The 20,498-nt window shown below is 40.9% G+C and overlaps 1 protein-coding gene across 1 annotated transcript in view; it reads left to right on the top strand.

The window, feature by feature from the left end:
* LOC112229178 (regulating synaptic membrane exocytosis protein 2-like) overlaps positions 1 to 20,498 on the top strand; it is a 141,833-nt gene that overhangs the window by 115,406 nt on the left and 5,929 nt on the right. The window contains exons 16-17 of the mRNA XM_042303008.1: positions 4,699 to 4,721; positions 19,404 to 19,549. Coding sequence (XP_042158942.1) covers positions 4,699 to 4,721; positions 19,404 to 19,549 — 169 coding nt within the window. The remainder of the gene's footprint in view (positions 1 to 4,698; positions 4,722 to 19,403; positions 19,550 to 20,498) is intronic.

Here is a 20,498-nt window from a genome sequence, read left to right as displayed (position 1 = left end):
GACAGCTGGTTCCCAACTGGGAACCAGCCCTCCCACCGTCAGCAGGAATGTGGCGCATGGAACGCAAAAAATATTCTTAAAAATATTTAACCTCCACACATTAACAAGTCCAATAGCTCAAATGAAAGATAAACAACTTGTTTATCTAGCCAGCAAGTCAGATTTCTAAAATGTTTTACGGCGAAAACATAGCACATATTTATGTCAAACCACCACCGAAGACACACCGAAGACCAAGCTAATTTCCATAGCCAAATTCCACAAAATATGCAATCACCAAACGCAGGATTAAAAGAAAAATAATTGCACTAACCTTTTGAAGTCTTCATCAGATGACAGTAATATAACATGTTACACAGTACATTTTTTTTTTCAATAATATGCTATATATATCCATAAATCTGTTTACAATGACGGCATGTTCAAAAAAATGCTACTCAAATGTCCAGAGAAATGACGATAGCTCCAGCATATGCCGTCAGCTAACAGTGGAATACACAACATAAACTTAGAGTAAATATGCATGTTCTACATATGTATAGAAAGATACACTTCTTCTAAATGCAATCGCTGTGTTACTTTTATTTTTAACGTTACAGATTTCGTTCACTAGGCTATAATATGAGTCGGCGCTCAGGAATTAGCATTTTTACTCCTCTACTTCGGAGTCCACAGAAACCCATAATAAACACATAAATCTTCCCTTACCTTTGCTGTTCTTCCATCAGTAGACCTGGAAGGGTTTATACTTACCAAAAACAGCTTTAGTTTGGAAGTCTGTGTCTTTCGGTGATCAAACACGACACATTTCGGTTGAAATGCAGCCAAAAGTCAAGTGGGTGCGCACCAAAACGTCGAAATTACATATTATATGTCGACTAAACTTGTAAAACTATGTTCAAAACACAGCATTAGCATGTTATCTAGCTTCATAGCAATTTTCAGGACGAAGAGAAACACACGAGTCGTTCAATCAATCTTGGAACAAAGACAGAGCGTGCGTGAGAGTAGGCTGTTTTCTTGCGTGACCGCAAGGTTTTGGCCCGCCAAACCCCTCGTGAGCGCGCGATTCTTGCAATGAGAAGCCCCATTGAAAGCTGTTCCCAGGACTGTAAGTGCTTGGGAAGGGTGGGGGCGATGACGTCAAAGTTGGGCCAACTTTTATGATGACAAGAGAAACTTTGGGAGAATGAGTGCCCTGAGAGTTCTGCTTTACCTAGAGACATAATTTAAACGGTTTTAGAAGCTTTAGAGTGTTTTCTATTCAATAATAATTTTTATTTGCATATATTAGCAATTTTTGACAGATTTTTTTTCTGTTTACCATGGGCACCCAAACTCCCCAAAGGGGGCAGCAATCAGCCCTTCTAACAATTTTGACTAAATAGCAAAAATAGTTAAATTACCTTAAATGCTCAGGCCCTTGGTCGCTTTTCTGTAATTGGTATTCTCACAGCTATCACATCTGGTTCCTGGTGTCTAAAATGCGAACGCCCGCTTTGCCTGTGTGATCAAGAGGTGGTTAGACCTCTGTTTTTCGGAGGCTCAGTCGGGTTCACAAGATTCAACCAGTTTCTTCAGATAGTGACCCAATAAGTACTTAAGCAAAATTATCCAGTTCTCAAAATATTGTTCTAGTCCAACAAAAAGTGTATATCCTAATACTATTCACTTCCAACTGTGCATAGACTCAATATATTGTAACTGGTACTTGGCTGTTTTTCCTTGAATTGCTAATCACCTCTGGTTCCTGGTGTCAAAAATGCGAACGCCCGCTTTGCCTGTGTGATCAAGAGGTGGTTAGACCTCTGTTTTTCGGAGGCTCAGTCGGGTTCACAAGATTCAACCAGTTTCTTCAGATAGTGACCCAATAAGTACTTAAGCAAAATTATCCAGTTCTCAAAATATTGTTTTAGTCTATCAAAAAGCATATAGTGCAATAATAAATTTACCTATGATGATTCTCCATATTTTTATTTATTATTTTTATTCAACTAGGCAAGTCAGTTAAGAACAAATTCTTCTTTTCAATGACGGCCTAGGTACTGTGGGTTAACTGCCTGTTCAGGGGCAGAACGACAGATTTGTACCTTGTCAGCTCAGGGGTTTCAACTTGCAACCTTCCGGTTACTAGTCCAACGCTCTAACCACTAGGCTACCCTGCCGCCCCATATGAAGTCTGTCTCATATGTTAATGAGGATCATACTGTCTTATGATCTCTGTTCTCTTTATATACCTTTTTACAGGGGACGTTCCCACTAGTGCTGTAGACCTACGTAACCTTAGGCCTGTGTGTAAACGGAAGCTTCCTATTATTACCATTTAAGGTCATGCACTACTGACTCTCACATTGCTGCTTCCGTGTTACTGTTGGCTGATTCTACTCAATCATACCAGCTGGTTGTTTCTACCACTGAAGGTGGCGTAGGTGGTATGTCAAGCGTCAGCTGGGAGAAGTCTATGATAGGTATCTCCTCTGCTTCCCCTGTTGTCCAGTTTCTGCAGGTGCGGTCCATGGTTCCATGAGGTCCCGTGAATGCCCTGTGTTGTTGTCCCCATTGCTTGATGGAGTGCGCAGATTCTTTTCATCTCTCGTCACAGATCATTTATCATTATAGTTATCCTTATAGTTATGGATCATTTATCATTATAGTAATCATTATAGTGATCATATTGTGATCGTTATAGTTATGGATCATTTATCATTATAGTCATCCTTACAGTTATGGATCATTTATCACTGTAGTTATCCTTATAGTTATGGATCATTTATCATTATAGTGATCATTATAGTGATCATATTGTGATCGTTATAGTTATGGATCATTTATCATTATAGTCATCCTTATAGTTATGGATCATTTATCATTGTAGTTATCCTTATAGTTATGGATCATTTATCATTATAGTGATCATTATAGTGATCATATTGTGATCGTTATAGTTATGGATCATTTATCATTATAGTCATCCTTACAGTTATGGATCATTTATCATTGTAGTTATCCTTATAGTTATGGATCATTTATCATTATAGTGATCATTATAGTGATTATTGCAGTGATCATTGTAGTGCTCTTTATAGTTATGGATCATTTATCATTATAGTTATCTGTATAGTTATGGATCATTTATCATTATAGTGATCAGTATAGTGATCATTATAGTGATCTGTATAGTTAACCTTATGGATCATTTATCATTATAGTGATTATAGATATGGATAATTTATCATTGTAGTGATCATTATAGTTATCCTTATAGTTATGGATCATTTATCATTATAGTGATCCTTATAGTTATGGATAATTTATCATTATAGTGATCATTATAGTTATGGAGCATTTATCATGATAGTAATCGTTATAGTGATCATTATAGCAATCATTGTGGTGATCAGTATAGTTATCGTTATAGTGATCAGTATAGTGATCATTATAGTTATGGATCATTTATCATTATAGTTATCCTCATAATTATGAATAATAATGCAATATGTCTCAATAGAGTGATTGCAATTAGCTGGAGGTACAAAATAACTCTTACTTCTAAAAGGAGTCGGTGTAAGTGCAGGTGAGCAAACTACATGTTCAGTAGAAATATCACGATTTGGGCAGCTAAAGTATTCCCTTCAATGGATTTTTCTAAAACACTTAAACATGTCTACCTTAACATCAAAATCGTTGCACCTAGTTGCAGGCACAAAATATAATAAAGGGTTAAACAAGGAGACATGGGCAGGGCTCAATATCTTGCTTGATAAATTAAAAAGACACTCAGTCCCCTGCCTCTAGTAGTCGTTTCTTCTAACCCTGTCGGGTGCCTCTAGTAGTCGGTTCTTCGAACCCTGTCGGGTGGGGCATCTCGTCGGTGCGCGTGCCCGCGGCCACTGCCGCCCTTCCGTCGGCCCAGTTTTTTGTATGCTATTTTAATATGAGAATGAATTAATGATATCAGGCCAAACCCAGCCATGATTACAGACACCTGTATGTGTGTGTGTCTTTTGACACTATATAAACTAGTCACCTCTGTTTGTCATTATACCCTGATGAAGACAGCTTGTCTGTCGAAACGTTGGACATTAGGTTATTACATTTTTGCATCTGAGCTCCTAGAGTGTGCGGCTCTCCTATATTTTTTAAGTGTCCACAAGAGGTCACCATGTCCTTAGTAGTTGTATTAGTAGTTTACTTTGTTCTGGCAGTGTTCGTTCGACTGGATATGGTCGTTTGATAGGGAAATGTTCTTCTTTTCTCGTCTTCGGTCCAGTTTCCTAGACTACGTTACATGCAGAGCTGCAGGCGACGCATGTCTAGTCTTCTTCCCTGTTGAGTTTGAGAGGGTCTTACCCTTTTCTGGTCTGGTAGAGTCTAGCCATATTACACGTGTAGCCACAGCTCCATGATTTCTTGTCTCAATGGGTGATTATTCAGGGTACAGCTAAGACCACTTTCCACACTGGCAGCAACCCGGCATGTTTTGGTCTAATGTACATTTCGTTAGGAGTCCTTTTATAGGCACTCTGGAAAAAGGGGTGTTCCATCCTTTTGGCATAATGTCTATGCTCACGTGGGCATGGTTACTGACTGGATAAAACTTTACATGACAAAAAATATATCTCATCTATCCTTATCAGGTGGTAGCTGAAGTGATGATATTGGTAATAATCTATTTCCTCCAATTCTTTTCTTCTACAGGTGCTTTGAAGGATCCATCCAAGGTAAGAGTTATTTTTTAAAATTTGTGTTGAAAAGCTTGTTGCTTCGGGTTAAGGTTAGATTTGACATTGCAGACAGCACTAAGATTGATTTGGCTCTTTCCAATACAGTAATTGATTCAACCTCTGTTTAAACCATGGAATGCAAATGTTGTCATTTAAAAAAAAATGTTTCTACAATATTTAGTGGACAATATTTAGTGGACAATATTTAGTGAACACTCCGAGCCTGCATGAATTCAACTATCAGAAAGGTTTCTCTCTGTCTTCAAATCCTCTTACCTTGGCATACTGTAACAGTTTTGACTTGAGGTTATTGTTTGTATGGATGCCAGGTAGGTTGTGCCTACCAGAGAAAATATAGGTTTCTCCTTTTGGTTTGGGAGGGAATGAGTCTCGTCTGGTCCATCAGGTCTACACCAATATAAAGGACTCATGTAAAAGTCAGGATGGACATACACTTTTCATAAACCTTAAACCATTGTAAATAACTTCAAATAAATGTATTATTTAGTGTGGGTTGTATTACCAACAAATGATCACAAACACATAATACTATAACAAATAATGAGCTCTGTACCTCGGGCCTAAAAAGAGTCCAGCCCGGTAAAGGAGTTCAGGGAACTCAAGTGACCTTAGTCATGCAATGTTTGTCCGTTCATAAAGTGTAGCGTAAACCCAGTCTCAATCATACAATCAAAATATCAAACTCTTTTACCACACAAACATAAATCAAATCAAATTTTATTTGTCACATACACATGGTTAGCAGATGTTAATGCGAGTGTAGCGAAATGCTTGTGCTTCTAGTTCCGACAATGCAGTAATAACCAACAAGTAATCTAACTAATAATTTCAAAACTACTGTCTTATACACAGTGTAAGGGGATAAAGAATATGTACATAAAGATATATGAATGAGTGATGGTACAGAGCAGCATAGGCAAGATACAGTAGATGGTATCGAGTACAGTATATACATGAGATGAGTATGTAAACAAAGTGGCATAGTTAAAGTGGCTTAGTCATGTATTACATAAGGATGCAGTAGATGATATAGAGTACAGTAGATACGTATGCATATGAGATGAATAATGTAGGGTATGTAACATTATATTAGGTAGCATTGTTTAAAGTGGGTAGTGATATATTTTACATCATTTCCCATCAATTCCCATTATTAAAGTGGCTGGAGTTGAGTCAGTGTCAGTGTCAGTGTGTTGGCAGCAGCCACTCAGTGTTAGTGGTTGCTGTTTAACAGTCTGATGGCCTTGAGATAGAAGCTGCTTTTCAGTCTCTCGGTCCCAGCTTTGATGCACCTGTACTGACCTCGCCTTCTGGATGATAGCGGGGTGAACAGGCAGTGGCTCGGGTGGTTGTTGTCCTTGATGATCTTTATGGCCTTCCTGTAACATCGGGTGGTGTAGGTGTCCTGGAGGGCAGGTAGTTTGCCCCCGGTGATGCGTTGTGCAGACCTCACTACCCTCTGGAGAGCCTTACGGTTGTGGGCGGAGCAGTTGCCGTACCAGGCGGTGATGCAGCCCGCCAGGATGCTCTCGATTGTACATCTGTAGAAGTTTGTGAGTGCTTTTGGTGACAAGCCAAATTTCTTCAGCCTCCTGAGGTTGAAGAGGCGCTGCTGCGCCTTCTTCACGATGCTGTCTGTGTGAGTGGACCAATTCAGTTTGTCTGTGATGTGTATGCCGAGGAACTTAAAACTTGCTACCCTCTCCACTACTGTTCCATCGATGTGGATAGGGGGTGTTCCCTCTGCTGTTTCCTGAAGTCCACAATCATCTCCTTAGTTTTGTTGACGTTGAGTGTGAGGTTATTTTCCTGACACCACACTCCGAGGGCCCTCACCTCCTCCCTGTAGGCCGTCTCGTCGTTGTTGGTAATCAAGCCTACCACTGTTGTGTCGTCCGCAAACTTGATGATTGAGTTGGAGGCGTGCGTGGCCACGCAGTCGTGGGTGAACAGGGAGTACAGGAGAGGGCTCAGAACGCACCCTTGTGGGGCCCCAGTGTTGCGGATCAGCGGGGTGGAGATGTTGTTGCCTACCCTCACCACCTGGGGGCGGCCCGTCAGGAAGTCCAGTACCCAGTTACACAGGGCGGGGTCGAGACCCAGGGTCTCGAGCTTGATGACGAGCTTGGAGGGTACTATGGTGTTGAATGCCGAGCTGTAGTCGATGAACAGCATTCTCACATAGGTATTCCTCTTGTCCAGATGGGTTAGGGCAGTGTGCAGTGTGGTTGAGATTGCATCGTCTGTGGACCTATTTGGGCGGTAAGCAAATTGGAGTGGGTCTAGGGTGTCAGGTAGGGTGGAGGTGATATGGTCCTTGACTAGTCTCTCAAAGCACTTCATGATGACGGAAGTGAGTGCTACGGGGCGGTAGTCGTTTAGCTCAGTTACCTTAGCTTTCTTGGGAACAGGAACAATGGTGGCCCTCTTGAAGCATGTGGGAACAGCAGACTGGTATAGGGATTGATTGAATATGTCCGTAAACACACCGACCAGCTGGTCTGTGAATGCTCTAAGGGCGCGGCTGAGGATGCCGTCTGGGCCTGCAGCCTTGCGAGGGTTAACACGTTTAAATGTCTTACTCACCTCGGCTGCAGTGAAGGAGAGTCCGCATGTTTTCGTTGTAGGCCGTGTCAGTGGCACTGTATTGACCTCAAAGCGGGCAAAAAAGTTATTTAGTCTGCCTGGGAGCAAGACATCCTGGTCCGTGACTGGGCTGGTTTTCTTCTTGTAGTCCATGATTGACTGTAGACCCTGCCACATACCTCTTGTGTCTGAGCCGTTGAATTGAGATTCTACTTTGTCTCTGTACTGGCGCTTAGCTTGTTTGATAGCCTTGCGGAGGGAATAGCTGCACTGTTTGTATTCGGTCATGTTACCAGTCACCTTGCCCTGATTAAAAACAGTGGTTCGCGCTTTCAGTTTCACGCGAATGCTGCCATCAATCCACGGTTTCTGGTTAGGGAATGTTTTAATTGTTGCTATGGGAACGACATCTTCAACGCACGTTCTAATGAACTCACACACCGAATCAGTTTATTCGTCAATGTTGTTATCTGACGCAATACGAAACATCTCCCTGTCCACGTGATGGAAGCAGTCTTGGAGTGTGGAGTCAGCTTGGTCAGACCAACGTTGAACAGACCTCAGCGTGGGAGCTTCTTTTTTTAGTTTCTGTCTGTAGGCAGGGATCAACAAAATGGAGTCGTGGTCAGCTTTTCCGAAAGGAGGGCGGGGCAGGGCCTTATATGCTTCGCGGAAGTTAGAGTAACAATGATCCAAGGTTTTTCCACCCCTGGTTGCGCAATCGATATGCTGATAAAATTTAGGGAGTCTTGTTTTCAGATTAGCCTTGTTAAAATCCCCAGCTACAATGAATGCAGCCTCCGGATAAATGGATTCCAGTTTGCAAAGATTCAAATAAAGTTCATTCAGAGCCATAGATGTGTCTGCTTGGGGGGGGATATATACGGCTGTGATTATAATCGAAGAGAATTCTCTTGGTAGATAATGTGGTTGACATTTGATTGTGAGGAATTCTAAATCAGGTGAACAGAAGGATTTGAGTTCCTGTATGTTTCTTTCATCACACCATGTCTCGTTAGCCATAAGGCATACGCCCCCGCCCCTCTTCTTACCAGAAAGATGTTTGTTTCTGTCGGCGCGATGCGTGGAGAAACCCGCTGGCTGCACCGCCTCCGATAGCGTCTCTCCAGTGAGCCATGTTTCCGTGAAGCAAAGAACGTTACAGTCTCTGATGTCCCTCTGGAATGCTACCCTTGCTCGGATTTCATCAACCTTGTTGTCAAGAGACTGGACATTGGCGAGAAGAATGCTAGGGAGTGGTGCACGATGTGCCCGTCTCCGGAGTCTGACCAGAAGACCGCCTCGTTTCCCTCTTTTACGGAGTCGTTTTTTTGGGTCACCGCATAAGATCCATTCCGTTGTCCTGGTTGAAAGGCAGAACACAGGATCCGCTTCGTGAAAATCATATTCTTGGTCGTACTGATGGTGAGCTGATGCTGATCTTATATTCAGTAGTTCTTCTCGACTGTATGTAATGAAACCTAAGATGACCTGGGGTACTAATGTAAGAAATAAAATGTAAAAAAACAAAAAAACTGCATAGTTTCCTAGGAACGCGAAGCGAGGCGGCCATCTCTGTCGGCGCCGACAGAGTATCAAATCTCATACGTCTTCAACTACAACTGACCACATAAATCATGGTATACAACACACTAAAACAAATTAAATGCCTTCTGCAATAAAGTTGTAGTCGGTCAGTCAGACAATCCAATCTGCCAACAGAGGAGAAACACCATGAAGAACCAGCAGAGACCAACTGAGATGTGTAGTCCAGTCCAAAGGAAGCAATGAGTGGATCCGATCCTGGTTAAACTTGAGACAAGGCTACAAAGCACACTTTTAAATACAACAAAAAAAGTAAAGAAGCTTCGGAACTGAGGGTTGAACACATCCTCATTCGCACCACCATCACAACCCCACTTTGGGGAAGCGCCCTATTGGAAGGAGAAGCACTGAGATGGTTCAGACAAATTCAGGGCCGTCACAATACGAGTCCTTACCATCAAGTTCTGCTTTCCTGACCATGTACCATAAATAGCATTGAAAAACATGTTTTTAATCAAAGTAATCCCCCATAATACTTATTAATGAATTGCGACGTGGTTGAGAAAACATGTCTTCCTAAGAACCTGGTACCTAAACAAAATGTATAGTCATTGATTCAAACTCTACGTTTGGAATGTAACTGCAGACCGTATTCAATGGCTATGGATGTAGCATATACACACCTGGAAGGGACACATGGCCATAGAGAGAGGCCAGAGTGGTTTGACGCTTCTGACAACCACTTTTTGCACTCTCCTGAAAATACTGCTTTTCACATTCGTCCATTTCGGGAGGTGTTATCTTATCCAATCATAAACGATTTGAGTACCAACTCGAAGTATACAAGTTGACTGACATCTGAAAGGAGTTTTCTGGAGAAAGCAAATAAAGTGCCTGAGTGAGAAGGTAAGCAAGCTTTCATCTACATGGTTAGACCATGTACTGTTCATTTGAAGAACCTGAAAAAAATGTATGTCATTACATGTCTAAGATTCTTGGGAACATCTTGCAATGCTGCTATCAAGATTTCATGCTGAATTGTTGAACCGATTGTAGATTTACAGCAAGTAGGTGGTTATCAAGTTTTTTAACTAGCTTGCCACCGTTATCTAACTGAGGGAAAGAGTGGGGCGTTCTGCTTGGCTGTGGCGGAGATGTTCTCTCTCACTGCTCTCTCTGTCACCCTGTCTCACTCTATCGATTTGGTAAAAATAAAATAAAATTGATTATCTACGTTTAATACTCAGGTTCTTAGGAACAATTTGATGTGCAGAAATTGAGACTTCATTGAGGTGACATGCTGTTTTTAGCAAGTCTACTAGCTAGCTAGGTAAGGTTAGCTAGTTCATGGGGGAGAGAAGTGTTACTTGCCGCCTGACTTTCTCACACAGGAGAGAGAGAAAGGAAATAAAGAGGGAGAGAGAGTAGTGGGCAGGAAGAGATGAAAGACTTACCCAGATGGACTCACAGCTGTTATCGCTGCCAAAGGTGATTCAAGATATGAGTGTTTTATTTTATTTTCTATTTTGACCTGAGTATTGTGTGTGGATGATTGACAAGAAAATGCCAGTTAAATACATTTTAAGCCCAATTTGTAACACAACAAAATGTGTAAAAAGTCAAGGGGAGTGAAAACTTTCTGAAGGTACTATATGTGTGAAGTCAGAAGTTTACATAAACCTTAAATCACGACTTCCACCGAAGTCGGTCCCTCTCCTTGTTCGGGCGGCATTCGGCGGTCGACGTTGCCGGCCTTCTAGCCATCGCCGATCCACTTTTCATTTTCCATTTGTTTTGTCTTACACACCTGATTTCACTCACCCAATTATTTGTTCATTATTTAACCCTCTGTTCCCCCATGTTTGTTTGTGAGTGATTGTTCGTTGTAAATCGGTCCGTTATTGTGGGCTCGCTATATTGCTTTGTATATGTGTATTTTGAGTAAAGTACGTTGATTACTTATATCTGCTGCCCTGCACCTGACTCTCTACACCAGCTTCACACAGGACCATTACACCTTAGCCAAAAATATTTAAAATCAGTTTCACAATTCCTGACATTTAATCCTAGTAAAATTCCCTGTTTTAGGTCAGTTAGGATCACCACTTGATTTTAAGAATGTGAAATGTCACCAGATTTTTCAGTACTGCCCACAAATTTTCCATGGGATTGAGGTCAGGGCTTTGTGATGTTTCAGTACTGCCCACAAATTTTCCATGGGATTGAGGTCAGGGCTTTGTGATGGCCACTCCAATACCTTGACTTTGTTGTCCTTATGCCATTTTACCACAACTTTGGAAGTATGCTTGGAGTCATTGTCCATTTGGAAGACCCATTTGCGACCAAGCTTTAACTTCCTGACTGATGTCTTGAGATGTTGCTTCAATCTATCCACGTAATTTTCCTTTCTCATGATGCCATAATTTTTGTGCAGCGCACCTGTCCCTCCTGCAGCAAAGTACCCCCAGAACATTATGCTACCACCCCCGTGCTTCACAGTTGGGACGGTGTTCTTCGGCTTGCAAGCCTCCCCCTTTTTCCTCCAAACATAATGATGGTCATTATGGCCAAAGAGTTCTATTTTTGTTTCATCAGACCAGAGGACATTTCTCCAAAAAGTGTGATCTTTGTCCCCATTTGCAGTTGCCAACCGTGGTCTGGCTTTTTATGGCGGTTTTGGAGCAGTGGCTTCTTCCTTGCTGAGCGACCTTTCAGGTTATGTCGATATAGGACTTGTTTTACTGTGGATATAGATAATTTTGTACCCGTTTCCTCCAGTATCTTCAGATGGTCCTTTGGTGTTGTTCTGGGATTGATTTGCACTTTTCGCACCACCGTACGTTCATGCATATATCACAGATTGGAGTAGGAATCGGCTTGAATACATTTGTTTGAGGTCCTGGATAGGTATTTGCCCTTTATCATTATACATGTCTCGCAAGTTATGCACACCCTTATCTGCCCACAATGGGTACACAAAAGGCCTATTATTTGTCAGCAGGTTATGGTTATGCATGTAGGAGTAGATTCACAGAGCTTGTTCATGTTGCCTATATATTTCTCAGCGTAGCACCATACTTTTAGTGAGTTGCTCTATTTACCTTAATACCAGAAATTTGTAAGACTATGGTTGCAATAAGTTCTTCCTCTATGCCTCTCCAAGAACCTGCAATAGAATCATCGAACCATACTCAAGGATTTTATTTTGGTAGACAAGTAATATACTTTGTAGTAAAACAAACCTGTTCTCTTTAACCTCGTAAGAGTATCATATCGAATACGTAGCTTTTTAGCATTCCAAATCAACTTTGAGGTATTTGTATTTATTATGGATCCCCATTAAAATTCATTCACAACATATTAAGTGTATGACCTCAGGCCCCTACTCTACTACCACATACAGTTGATGTCAGAAGTTTACATACACTTAGGTTGGAGTCATTAAAATTTGTTTTTCAACCACTCCACAAATGTCTTGTTAATTAACAAACTATAGTTTTGGCAAGTTGGTTAGGACATCTACTTTGTGCATGCCACATGCAAATTTTCCAATATTTGTTTGCAGACAGATTATTTCACTTATAATTCCCTGCATCACAATTCCAGTGGGTCAGAAGTTTAAATATACTAAATTCCAGAAAATGATGTCACGGCTTTAGAAGCTTCTGTTAGGTTAATTTACATAATTTGAGTCAATTGGAGGTATACCTGTGAATGTATTTCAAGGCCCACCTTCAAACTCAGTGCCTCTTTGCTTGACATCATGAGAAAACCAAAAGAAATCAGCCAAGACCTCAGAACATAAATTGTAGACCTCCACAAGTCTGGTTCATCCTTAGGAACTATTTCCAACCGCCTGAAGGTACTAGGTTCATCTGTACAAATAATAGTACACAAGTATAAACACCATGGGACCACGCAGCTGTCATACCACTCAGGAAGGAGACGTGTTCGGTCTTTTAGAGATGAACGTAAAAGTGCAAATCAATCCCAGAACAACAGCAATGGAACTTGGGAAGTTGCCGGAGGAAACAGGTAAAAAAGTATCTATATCTACAGTAAAACAAGTCCTATATCGACATAACCTGAAAGGCCCTCAGCAAGTAAGCAGCCACTGCTCCAAAACCGCCATAAAAATGCCAGACTACGGTTTGCAACTGCACATGGGGACAAAGATCATACTTTTTGGAGAAATGTCCTCTGGTCTGATGAAACAAAAATAGAACTGCTCGGCCATAATGACCATCATTATGTTTGGAGGAAAAAGGTGGAGGCTTGCAAGCTGAAGAACACAATCCCAACCGTGAAGCAAGGGGATCGCAGCATCCGGTTGTGGGGGTGCTTTGCTGCAGGAGGGACTGGTGCACAACACAAAATGGATGGCATCATGAGCAAGGAAAATTGTGGATATATTGAAGCAACATGTCAAGACATCAGTCAGGAAATTAAAGCTTGGTTGCAAATGGGTCTTCCAGCATACTTCCAAATTTGTTGCAAAATGGCTTAAGGACAACAAAGTCAAGGTATTGGAGGGGCTACCACCAAACCCTGACCTCAATCCTATAGACAATTTGTGGGCAGAACTGAAAAAGCATGTGCGAGCCGGGAGGCCTACAAACCTGACTCAGTTACACCAGCTCTGTCAGGAGAAATGGGCCAAAAATCCACCCAATTTATTGTGGTAAGCTTGTGGAAGGCTACCTGAAACGTTTGACCCATGTAACATCTCTCGTCAAAAGGCATGGACCAAAGCGCAGCATGGTAAGTGTTCATGATATTTTAGTTCTCAAAAAACATAAACAAAATAACAAAGTGAAAAACCGAAACAGTTCTGTCAGGTGCAGACACTAAACAGAAACTAACTACACACAACACAGGTGGGGAAAAAGGCTGCCTAAGTATGATTCCCAATCAGAGACAACGATAGACATCTGCCTCTGATTGGGAACCACACTCGGCCAAAAACAAAGAAATAGAAAACATAGAAATAAAGAAACTAGAATGCCCACCCTAGTCACACCCTGGCCTAACCAAAATAGAGAATAAAAGCCTCTCTATGCCCAGGGAGTGACAACCCAAGTTAAACAATTTAAAGGCATTGATACCAAATACTAATTGAGTGTATTTAAACTTCTACCCACTGGGAATGTGATGAAAGAAATAAAAGCTGAAATAAATAATCTATTATTCTGACATTTCACATTCTTAAAATAAAGTCGTCATCCTAACTTATCTAAGACAGGGAATTTTTACTAGGATTTAATGTCAGGAATTGTGAAAAACTGAGTTTAAATGTATTTTCAAAGGTGTATGTAAACTTCCAACTTCAACTGTACATACTACCACAATCAGCCCAACTAACTGATGCCTGTATATTAGCTTAGATAGCTACTGTTATAGCTTCGCTTCTGTTATTTTTCACTGTCTTTATTACTGTTTTTATTTCTTTACTTGTTCAACTAATACCTTTTTTCCACTATTGGTTAGCCTGTAAGTAAGCATTTCACTGTAAGGTGTATTTGGCGCACGTGACATATAAACTTTGATTTGATTTGAGCCATGGAGGGAACATCCAAGTCCCCGGCAGAAGACAGCTGGTACATGGGCTCAAAACGATTTGAAGGTCTTAAGTCCGGACACAGGGGAAGAAGGCAGGCGCGCCGAGAATGATTATTTTCTTTATTTCTGGTTCCGACACACATCCATTCACGCTCACCTGGAGTCCAACAATGAGCAGCCATTTACGCTCACCTGGAGTCCAACAATGAGCAGCCATTTTCTGGTTCAAGCTAGTAGAGGGGTACAGTGGTGGAAATTGATCATAGTTGAGTAAGCTCCCATTATGATCCTGTTGGATGTTTTGATAGGAATCATTTAAAGATACCGATAGTCTCATAGAATCCTTATTCAGTTAAAGGCGCTTGGTCAAATGTTTTATTTAAAAACTAAGACTTTGGTAAATGTGTTAAGTGCACAGTTTTGATTAAACGGTTATTAAAAGTAAACAGCACAGCAACACAACAACACGGAAGTGTGATGTGTGATGTTTGTAATCACTGCCAAATGTGTTGAGTATGATTAACCATTGTTGGATTAACCATTTTTGGTCATTGACTTTAATTCCTCAAAGTATTTTGGAGTAGGAGGTATAGGCAGCATAGAGAAAATAACATTTAGTCGACCCAGTACGTTCATTTTTACTATAGCAATCTTACCTTGTAATTAGATTTTTAGAGAGGACCATCTCTGCAAATCAGAGGTGATCTCCTCTTTTAGTTTGACATAGTTCCTTCTACAAACTTGGGAAAATTTGGTTGGTATGCATACGCCCAAATAAATAAAGTCTGCCTCATGCTACTGCACTGGAGATGCAGCAGGCAAAGTAAGCTGTTTCACAGGGCTATTTAGGGGCACCATTACATATTTTTCCTAGTTTATTTCATATACAAGAATGAACCAAAAACATTAAAGAATTTCACAATCTGTGGAAGGATATTTGAAAGGTCTGATAACTACTATGTCATCAGCATAGTGACACTTTATGCTGCGTAACTTTAATATTGATTGGTGAAATAGGTGGGTCCAATCTAATCGCTTGAACAAGGGGCTCCAAAGAGAGGGCAAAGGGCGTTGGTGATAATGGACATCCTTGTTTTGTGAAACGTTGTAAACAGAAAGTCTTGGATATAATGTTTCCCGTCTGCACAACTGCTCGTGTTGCAGAGTACAATGTTTTTAACATGGAGATAAATCCTTTACCAAAACCAAAGGACTCCAAAACACAAAATAAATTGTTCCATTCTTGCCTATCAAAGGCTTTGTCAAACTAAAAAGTGAAGCATGGACTAGGTGGTTTTCTGACTCAATTATGATAATGAATGGACGTCTAATATTGTCTGAGGCTAAAAGACATCACTTAAGTCTCCTCCCATAACAAGTTGGTATTGTTGTAAGATCTAATAGGGCTCCTGAGTGGCGCAGCAGTCTAAGGCACTGCATCTCAGTGCTAGAGGCGTCACTATAGACCCTGGTTCAGCGGTCTAAGACACTGCATCTCAGTGCTTGAGGCGTCACTACAGACCCTGGTTCAGCAGTCTTAGATCACTGCATCTTATGGCATCACTACAGACACTCTGGTTCAACGGTCTAAGGCACTGCATCTCAGTGCTGGAGGCATCACTACAGACCCTGGTTCAGCGCTCAAAGGCACTACTGCATCTCAGTGCTATTCTCTTTGCCTGGAAGGAACTCAAATTCACTAACATCAGGAGGAGGCTCTCAAGCAGCGACGCACGTCGCAAGTCAGTCCCATTATGTCAGTCACTTGTCTTTATCCAACATGACATGAATACGCGGCAGCTGCAGTTAAGCAATACTGTATAACTAGAATGACAACAACCAAGTCAAGCAAGTTAACAAATCAACCAGGCCCCTCATACCAATTTAACTAAGTTATGTAGCTGAATAACAAATAAACATGGGTAACATTAGCTACTTAGTCTGCAGTGGGAAGAATCTGGAGGAATTGTTTGCGACGACTGGGCTCCTTCTTTTGTAGTTGTCCTCAGCTGCAAGGCATGCCTCTGCTTCTTTTACAGTATGGAATTCAAGAAGTGTTCTATTTTTCCTGATCTCCAGGATGGCTGGGTATGTCAGGAATGGGCGAAGTCTTCTTGCTGTCATCTGTCGTTTGATGTAGTCAAAGGATTTCATCTTCAGTGTGGTTTCATTGTAGCAACAGTATCCATTTTGGTAGATTCTCCTGAAGAAAACCTTTTGAGTCAGAACCCTCCCGCTGTTTCATCCAGGCCCACCATAAGTATGTTCAGTTTCCTCTCTCTGTCTTCAAGCACGTCATTTTCTCCCTCAGTTGCATCACTGCTTCTCGGCAGGTGGCTATGTCGTCTGTAGCAGTCCTGGTACTAACCAGCATCTCTTCACAGCATCGCTCCAGAGACTTGCATCTGACAGATTGGCGGGCTATGTTGTTTGAGAGTTTTAAGATAGACGTTTTGGAGGCTTCTGCCATATATTTAAGTGATTTAATTTCTCCAGAAAGCAGTTCCTCCAGGGATTCCTTAACTCCTTGTTTGAACATTGCATCGAAGTTTGTTGTTGATTCAGAGCCTTCATTATGGCAGAGTTGGATGTACCGTCACTGGTCTTAGTTGGCTCGTTGTCTTTCTTTGTTAGCGATGCTTTTAGGCTTTCCTGTGCCTTAGTTGAGTGTCCTCGGTTGCGTAAACCCATGTAATTAAGCATTTTGATGGTCAGAGGCAAGTTGTCAGAAATGTATTACAGATATTGGACTTTTGAGACGGTACTAGGAACTAACCTTGCATCTCTGACAAAAGGCCACCGGAAGTTTGTTGTGCCCACATTTATGATCACTTGCAATCTCACTTTTACTAGAGTAGCTATCAGGGAGGTTAGCCGCACACACACACACACACACACACACACACACACACACACACACACACACACACACACACACACACACACACACACACACACACACACACACACACACACACACAGTGGGAGTGGTAAAGGTATGGTGAGTCTAGCATAGAAGGTGTGGGAGGAGTTGGGAATGGACATTTCCACATAGAAATTTTCATTGGAATGCATTGATTTGAATGCATATATTTCTATGGTTTGAAAAGTAGAAAAACATTTCTCAGCTATTGTAGTCTGAAGCAGTCTGTAATGTTAATTTGGTGTCTCTAGCTCAAAGGTTTTAGAGCAGGGTTAGGAAGAAGAAAAATAATAAGAGCATGTCAAACAAGTGTTTCTGTTACAAGAACACTAAACCCTAAAACTGCCTCTGGTTAGTTTAGTAGTATATCTAGGTCAAAATGATTATCAATGATTATCAATGTCAATGATTATCAATAAACATGAAATATTCACATAAATTAATACATTTGCATATATGTATTTAATTGCATTTAATTTGAACATGCAAATTAATTACTTAAAAATCACACAATGTGATTTTCTGGATTTTCGTCCTCTGATTTGTCATCCAAAGGGTCACAGCTATAACATGTAGTGTCGTTTTGTTATAGATAAAATCCTGCAGAAACACAGTTTGCACTGCGATCCAGTGTCTTAGACCACTGCACCATTCGGGAAGTTCCATCCACAAAGTTTTTCATGCTTATCAATTGCCTTGTACAAATGATCAAATTATCAAAATAGTAAAAAATCAGCCCGTGTCGTCATCTGCCAGAGAGTAGCCCCAATCGTCCCGAGCGCCAAGTAATACATTTGGGACAGATAACTCTGGAATCAGCCCGAGCTCAATCCCCGCATCCTAGCCATAAGTAATACTTCCGAAGGCGGCCCAGACTTGGCCATATGACGACGGCCGAGTCTGACTCTCAGCCGAATGCCCCAAATCGGGCACAGGTGTGTCCCATTTCGTTGACAACCCTTCCGGCTCCTCCCACCGACATCCTATTAAGGAAACGAGCAAAGAGAAAGAATTCGGCAGACAGAGTGGGAGGGTTGTAACATGTCATAATATGGTCATAACACTGTCATGACACATATATTTAGACCTGTTGAGACATATATTGTGTTATTTTATGGCTGGTCCAGTCGGACACCTACATAAGAATGTCAAAACCTACTAAACCTACTACACAAGGCAAAACGTTCCATTACACCATAGCCTACCTGTCAACAGTATGTTTATGTTATTTTCTGAAATTGACCATATTCAATTATCATTGCAATTGATCACAAATTGATGTCAGACATGTAACTACCCCAATGCTCTGTTGCTGATGAATGCAGGAGCAGATTTTAGGAGCAGGGCATCAGTTTTGTACGATTATGATGGTCATAATGCTTCTTGACATAAAGTGTATTTTATGCAAGTTATTTAAAAATATTTTAAAAAACATGACTGTAAATAATTAATTACAACAACAACAAAGGATTAAAGAAACAAACTTTTTTTAAAAAGCAAACTTCTTGAAAGGGAAAAAAAACGTAACGCAACACAATATATGGGTCTAGATACTGTTATGACCATGTTATGTCAGCTGTTATGACATATTATGACATGCTTATGCCATAATGTGTTATGATGCTGAGTATTAAGTAACGTTTTCCAGAATATTATTCTGGAAAATAATGCAGGGCATTATAATACATGCTCTAGAATGTCCTTCAAGCCAATCAGAAATGAGTATTCAACAATAATTCAGAATAATTATTGACTTCACTTCTGTTATACTTACAATTATTACATGCATAGTAAACAACTATGGAATGGCTATTGCTTCTATAGCTCATATCTTCTGGTCTAGGCCTAGCAAGTGGAATAGAATGTTATATCGGGTGTCTTGGCTAACACAACATATTTCTCCAACACTTTATTGAGTGTTTTGGCTAATGCAATGTATTTCTACAACACTATATTGAGTGTTTTGGCTAACACATAATATATTTCTCCAACATTATGTTGAGTGTCTTGGCTAACACAATGTGTTTCTCCCTCCACCCCTGTAGGTGCAGACGCTGAGAGGCTCAGACACTGCCAAATCCTTGGACAGTGATGTTAGCGATGTGTCCGCTATGCCATGTGCTTCTCGGCTCAGCAGCATGAGCCACATGTCTGTCCAGTCGGAGACGGCAAAGGGAAGCCACAACATCAGGTGGGACTGAGCTCTGTGTCTGGCCTGCCTGGCCTGCCTTACCTCTGGAACCTACTAATGCTAATGCCACTGGCGATGGGCAAGCTGCCTCAATTCATGGTTGTTTATTACTCTGCTATGCAGAAATGTTCCATTTGGAAATATTTGCACCCAGCTACTATTTGAAAGGGAACGTGAGTATTCTATGCAGACAAGTACTGCTCTCTTGACAGTTTAGTTCATGATTGATTTTGCTCAGACTAGAAGCGAATGACTGAACATGTTTTTTGAGGGTTTTTCAATCACAACCTTGGCTATATGTTGCTATGGTGTATTACGGATATTACAATGGGATTTCAAATAGAAGATCATACAGTATGTTTGAGAAAACCCTTTGCCAGGGATGTGCAACTCCAATATTTTTTGGGGCAAGTGTCTGCTGGTTTTCATGTTGCCTGGATGAGTCAGATAGTTCACTTGTTTTCTGGGTCTTGATATTTCACTTTGGTTTGCCATTCTATGTTGTATGTCTGCCTTGCCTGTTTCATACAATATTCTATTTGAATTTATTATTTATTTCAGGTAGGCTAGTTGAGAACAAGTTCTCATTTACAACTGCGACCTAGCCAAGATAAAGCAAAGCAGTGCGACACAAATAACAACACAGAGTTACACATGGAAAACACATACAGTCAATAACACAGTAGAAAGAAAGTCTATATACAGTGTGTGCAAATGAGGTAAGATAAGGGAGGTAAAGGCAATAAATAGGCCATAGTGGTGAAATAATTACAATTTAGCAATTAAACACTGCAGTGATGTGCAAGTAGAGATACAAGGGTGCAAAGGAACAAACAAATAAATAAATATGGTGATGAGGTAGTTGGATGGGCTATTTACAGATGGCATATGTACAGGTGCAGCGATCTGTGAGCTGCTCTGACAGCTGGTGCTTAAAGTTAGTGAGGGA

This window comes from Oncorhynchus tshawytscha, linkage group LG21 (genome assembly GCF_018296145.1).
Source record: "Oncorhynchus tshawytscha isolate Ot180627B linkage group LG21, Otsh_v2.0, whole genome shotgun sequence".
Taxonomy (NCBI): Eukaryota; Metazoa; Chordata; class Actinopteri; order Salmoniformes; family Salmonidae; genus Oncorhynchus; species Oncorhynchus tshawytscha.
Note: the sequence above shows the minus strand (reverse complement) of the source record. Positions and strands in the feature narration are given on the sequence as shown.